At 39.4% G+C, this 6,000-nt stretch overlaps 1 protein-coding gene across 1 annotated transcript in view; it reads left to right on the forward strand.

The window, feature by feature from the left end:
- The window catches only part of MALRD1 (MAM and LDL receptor class A domain containing 1), a 2,679,189-nt gene extending 2,673,539 nt beyond the window's left edge, over positions 1-5,650 (forward strand). Inside the window, exon 36 of the mRNA XM_078663745.1 lies at positions 5,292-5,650. Coding sequence (XP_078519871.1) covers positions 5,292-5,357 — 66 coding nt within the window. The 3' untranslated portion in view covers positions 5,358-5,650. The remainder of the gene's footprint in view (positions 1-5,291) is intronic.
- The last annotated feature ends 350 nt before the right edge of the window (positions 5,651-6,000 follow it).

Below are 6,000 nucleotides of genomic sequence, written 5' to 3' on the forward strand. Positions count from 1 at the left end.
CCTCGTAGGGCCGGCGCTGCAATTCCCTACGGGTCCCCGAAGGGTCACTTTATCGGAGATCTTTTAGAGGATTAGCCGGATGTTGCATGCAGGTGTGTGGGGAAGGGTAAGGGAGGGTAAATCAATTACGTGCAAACATGATAGTGTGATAAAATCAAGGGTATGGAAGCAGCTACAAGATTGTCTAGGTAACCCTTGGCAGTTAAAAGTACTGCTTAAAAATGACTGACCCCACAAGGCCCACTATGCCTGGGTGTCACTAGTCAAGGTCAACATGTTTCGTGCCTCTATCGCCCGTAGGTCATTGGCGCTTCGTCAGGACCAAAAACAAAGTGAAGTGCACGTGAGTAAAATACATAAAAGTTAAAATGAGAACCCTCTTATCTCATCCAGGGCGGATCAGGAGACCTGTGTCCCCACTATGTGGTTGTAGCTGTTACATAGAAGCTGCTCCTGGATGATACCTAGAAAGAGAAAAAGCAAAGTAAGCCGCATGTGAGCGTCAGTAACAACTTGATGCATCACAAAGTGTCACTTATGTGTACACAGCGCTTCAAATAGAAAGATTACGCGGGCAAACAAGACTGGTCCAAAGTAGATCGGGGGCTGCTAGTTCAAGGAGCCCTTAGGCTCAGAATAACGCATATAATGGTGTTAAAAGGCAACTAACCTTGGCTGTATAAGGTTGATTAAACGTATAACAACTATAGGGCAGAAATCTGCCAATGTTGAAAATTGGTGAAAAGTACCAAACCGTAAGATGAAGCATGACATCCTCCGGGGTGTGTGAGGGCAGCAGAGGATGTAGCATGTCTTTCCCTCTCCCATCAGGGTATTTTTTACCTAGGATTACTTTTCCCCATTCTTCCCTGTTTTTAATGTATGGGTGACTATTTGCACTCAGATACGTGGGTGACTTTTGCACCCTGGTATAGGAACCTTGTCCTCGTTTTGTGAACAGGCCTGTCTGACTCCCAGTATCACAGCTGCACCATAGCATCAACCTCAAAGGACTTAAACTACATTTTGAGGCTGAGGAATTCTAGATGATGCAATGTCTACACTATTGCAGTAGCACAACATGTACTTTTGACCTGTACTGTACAGTTTCCAAGAGTCCCTCATTCAAAATTGTCTTAGCTGCGTTCTCCTTGCTGGAATCTGATATTCCCTTTCAGATAGACCATTATGCAAATGATGAAAACATTCTGTTCTGGAAACCCTTTTCCCTCCTGTTTTGGACCAGACAAATGTCTGAGAGGCCTCAAGTAATCAATGGTTTCTGTTCCTGGGATACCTATGTTGGTATTTCCATTTCAAAAGAAGTGTTGCTGTTGCAGTCTTTTGTGTTTCCATCTATTCCTGTCCCTCACAGATGACTCAACATTGCAGATTGATCACAGTTCTCCACCACTTCAGTCTCCCTGCTCCTTGAACTGGTGCGTTTTCTTTCAGGTGGCCCGTCATTCACAACGCTAATCACCGGTGAATGAAGTGGAAGTAACCAGGTGCAATTGTTTATTTCCAGTTTCTCTCAAGCATCTCAAATTACTCATTTTAAAGTTACTTTTCCACTACATTCATCAAAATCATTTTCACCATGTGATTAACATTTGTGAAAAATGAAAAATAACTGTGAATGAAGTTTCTGATAGTTACACTAGCTAAATTGTGAAAATAGTGTTTCATTAACAATCAGACGTGTCCAAGAAAAATGTATTTTGAGCTACTCAATGGCAAACAGCTGTTGGCAACAATGGCATTTAACTTCTACATCCCTAGTGCATTGCCTCTGCCAACTTACCATGACCTTACTGGAAAGTTAAAGAAAACAGTTTGGGGTTGGTGTAACCAATTTACAGTACATGTTCAAGGGAAGTGTGCACTGATAAGCAGCGCTGTCACAGAAAACTCTAATGCCAGCAAAAAAAAAAAAGAATTGAGAACAGTAATAAGTAGCAAGAAAACACTGGAAAATGATGTCCATTTTTATTAATCCAGAATAGTAATAGATCAAATGTCAATCATCACATTGTAAATTAGAAAACGGAATTGAGGCACAATAGCCTGAAAGATAAACAATATAATCCAGTTAAACAGTCTTTTATCAAACAAAAATGGATGGGGTAGTTTCCAGAAAACTTTACATGCAGCAGTTTATGCACTTGTTGTCTGAAAGAAGCCACACTGTTGAAACATGTCTAATGATTGGATTCCACTGCCTCAATTTTACATCTTCTAGGAAATTTCAATTTCTTTTGTGTACATAGCAAACAGCCAGGAGGAAGCAGTGACCGCAAAATGCTTCCCCACCCAAGGTACTGTAGCCTTGGCTGGTGTGCTGCCCCTGATAAATCCTGAATCCTGGCATTTAGAATCTTTTTGCAAACTCTACCCAGACTACCAGTGGGGGACCAAGACACACTTGACAAGCCGATCTGACAAAGGTACATCACTGCTGGGCCACCGATCCCCATAGCTCCTGCTACGTTCTTCCACGCAGCAGCAAATCTGATTCTGCTGAACCTCACAAAGGTATTCAGCTTCGTGGAGCCCTCTTAAGCTATAGCCTGCACTTTGCCCGCAGGAAGAATCCAAGATTCGAAAAAGTGTCTCAATCCAGAGGTGGAAATATTTACTGGGCGAAGGCGCGAAAAGTGTCTACTCACTGAGGGACCTTCTCTGGGTGCAGTATTCAAATTTCCCCCACTCAAAACATTCCCGCTAACAGTCAACGGCTTCACCAAGACCTCGTCCAGCAGCTATCCAGCAACTTGGAGCCTTCTTTGGCCACTGCCTGCTACCTTTCCCCACTGAGGATTGTTTATTCTATTCCAGAGACTAAGTCCAAAGGTAAAGCTTCTGATGGGTGAAACCTGGTTTCTGTATTCAACCTGCCCTCCAACACTGTTGGCCTTAACTTGCTAGTAGGTACTTGTCAAGCAGAACCAGTTTACCACAGTTGGCACTTAACATTTTTTGGTGCTATTTTGAGCATTAAACTTCAAAAATTCATAACTTGTTTTTGTTTTATTAGTTTTTGTCATCGCTGTGTCATTTTATTTATTAAAATGTACTTTTTTTTTTTTAGTGACCTTTCGGATTTTTCTTGTGTTGTTTTCACTTTATTACTGTTTGCGCTCTGTATAAAAACCTTACAATTACAAATGAAGCCTATCTGTTCTGGGCCATACCTCTCAGGGGGCCAAGCGCAGAATAATATAGTGACTTTGAGGGAGTGTGATTATTTGGGTGGCTACTCTCAACTACCCCAATATCTTACATACTGCATTTGGGATTTTTGATTTAGAATAGTCAGCAAACGTTCTCCCGAAAAAAAATGAAAAATTTGCATTAAAAGAGCATAGGAATACAATTATTCAAACAGTAACTTTTTTGTGTACAAGTTATCCTTGTGTTCAGATGTTCCTCGAAGCGATGCTCATTTAGGATGCTTTTTCAACATAACCTGAAGATTTTTCATATATTTTAATATGCCATTCACTATTTAATTGATAAGGCTCATTCTCATTACAGAGTGCATGAATCAGAATTCCATGCTATTTGCACACAATGATTTTAAAATCAAAACCATGTGGTCAAACATCAAAGGGTATGTAATTTCCAGGCATGTAAATAGATAATAGGCGAACAGTGAGCACTACAGAAGCAAATTCATCACATTAGTATTCAATATGTCATCAATAAATGAATGCATTAATCACCAGGAAGTTCAAATAAATAAGTTATATAAGCAAGAAGGCAAATTAATAAAACATTGTCTCAAACAGGAAAGTTAAGTAGATTCAGCTCTCTCATAAAGAGAGCACCTTCATCAGTTAAATCAGGGAAAGTTCTTAGTTTACTTGTACATTACACTAGTGTAATTCACACAATTCTCAAATGTGATACCTCTACGCACAGTGTCCATAAATCTCAGAAATCAGGTTGTGACACACAGAGATAATCTAAACTCATTATTTTCTCAGCATTATTCACAATAGAGACGACTCAAAACGTCCTTCAAACTTACAGTTATCTGCAGAATAACAAGATGCATTAGACAGTCTATATTCTGCAGGTGCACTTGATTAATTGAAACATTCCACAGTTATCATGTAAAGGAAAAAATAAAATGACATGAGAACAAAAACAAGAACACATGGCATTGGTGTCAGCGTCTCCTAGAAATAAAGAAATTTGGGGGCATATTATCAAGCGAGTTTTTGCTAGTTTAGTGCCACTTCCCGGTGATAAAACGACGATTTTTATATCGCACTATTAACAAGGACTAGCTAGCAAACTCTAGAGCTTGTTTACCGACGATATTAGCAGTTTTCCTTTTTACTTAATATGTCAGCGATATATATCGCTATGACGTGCAAAGTAGACGTTCCTGACTTCAACACCATTGAAACAGTCGCAAACACAACTCCCCTCTATTATCAATGCCAGCAAAGCAATAAGCAAACTCGCGCTTATCGTTTAACCATCTTGTCATTGGGAGGTGGATTGTTAGGTTAAGTACACACTTGCCTATTAGCAAGCTTTTCATTAGCGCAGTTGATTTATTGCTGGAATTCTCACGCTATTGCTGTTTTTACACACTATCACTGGATTACCTATCACCTTTGTGATACGCATTGATAATACAGCGCTATCACAGCGAGGAAATCCAGCGATAGCCGGCGATAAGAAAAAACAGCGCTAAGCGCGGTTTGCGATAATTATCGCAAATTGTTTATAATATGCCCCAATCACTCGAAAGCATTGAACAACCTTCCACTACATTTAAGGGCCTCCTCCTTTTCTTAAACTCCACAAGAAGCTGACGACCTGGTTTTCGAGTAATCCCACTAGGCCCTAGGTGTGGCTAGACTCAATGTTGCTCAGCACCAGATACCATTGCGGCTGATATTGCACTCTACAATCTGCTCTACAATCTGCTTAATATGGCACAGGATGTCAAGGTGACAATTAAATGTTAACCATTTTAAAATGCAGGGGTATACTAGCTATTGTCAATCTAAACATGAATAATACACAGTTAATATCATTGTGTGTGCAGAAGTTAATATAAATGCAAAACATTTCATATGAAAAATAACCGCATCCAGTGGTTTGTTACATATACAATGCTATTGGTGCCTACTCCTAAAAGTCCCTGTGGTACATTTGGAGTCTACTAACACGTATATTTGGAATAAAAAACGAATATAAATGAATTACGTTAAAAAGCACACACTTGGCGGATTTCATTCATTAACAATTTACATTATGTTTTGTTTCAGGTATTTTCTGGACAGGAAAATGGTGTGTCCTCATTCCCCAATCCATTATATGGCTCGTCATCCTGACTCTAACGTCACCGCTTACTCTTCAAATGCAAAGAAATATAAAACCTTTCGTTTCAAGAAACAAATATGATTGCAAAATCAATTGTGCTTGAGTATTTAAAGATCGATATGTAAGAGCTTGACAGCCAATGCCCCGGCATGCACTAGTCTGCTCACCAGTTAAGGAAATGTTGGTTCTTGTCATGCAACTATTTTCAAATTGATGTAAAATAAACGTCCAGCAATACTTAATTTGTTATTATGGTGATACATAAATTATGTTCGCAAAATAAAATGTTTAAGTTGATGGTTAACTTCTTTTGCTTTATGGCTCTTATTTTTGGTGCGATTATTAATTAAGCAAACACCCTGCATACCTCAAATGAGTCGAGTTAAAAGTTCAAAACTAACTTTATCCATCAAGAGCTCCTGCAGCTATTAGATGCTGTACACATTGGAAATTATTGTCATCTGGACACGGGCTTACCCGTGTATAAAACTGGTAAATGATTGATAACACAGTGCAAGTGGCTTCATTTACAAGAAAAAGAATGGACACTAAAGGAGTAATATGACCTGAAAGGGTTTATGCATTTAGGACAGAGATCCCTTTGCAGCACATGGGATTAGCTGTAATATTCAGTTTATTCACAACATTCTCACA

The sequence above is a fragment of the Lissotriton helveticus genome, chromosome 10 (assembly GCF_964261635.1).
Source record: "Lissotriton helveticus chromosome 10, aLisHel1.1, whole genome shotgun sequence".
Lineage (NCBI taxonomy): Eukaryota > Metazoa > Chordata > Amphibia > Caudata > Salamandridae > Lissotriton > Lissotriton helveticus.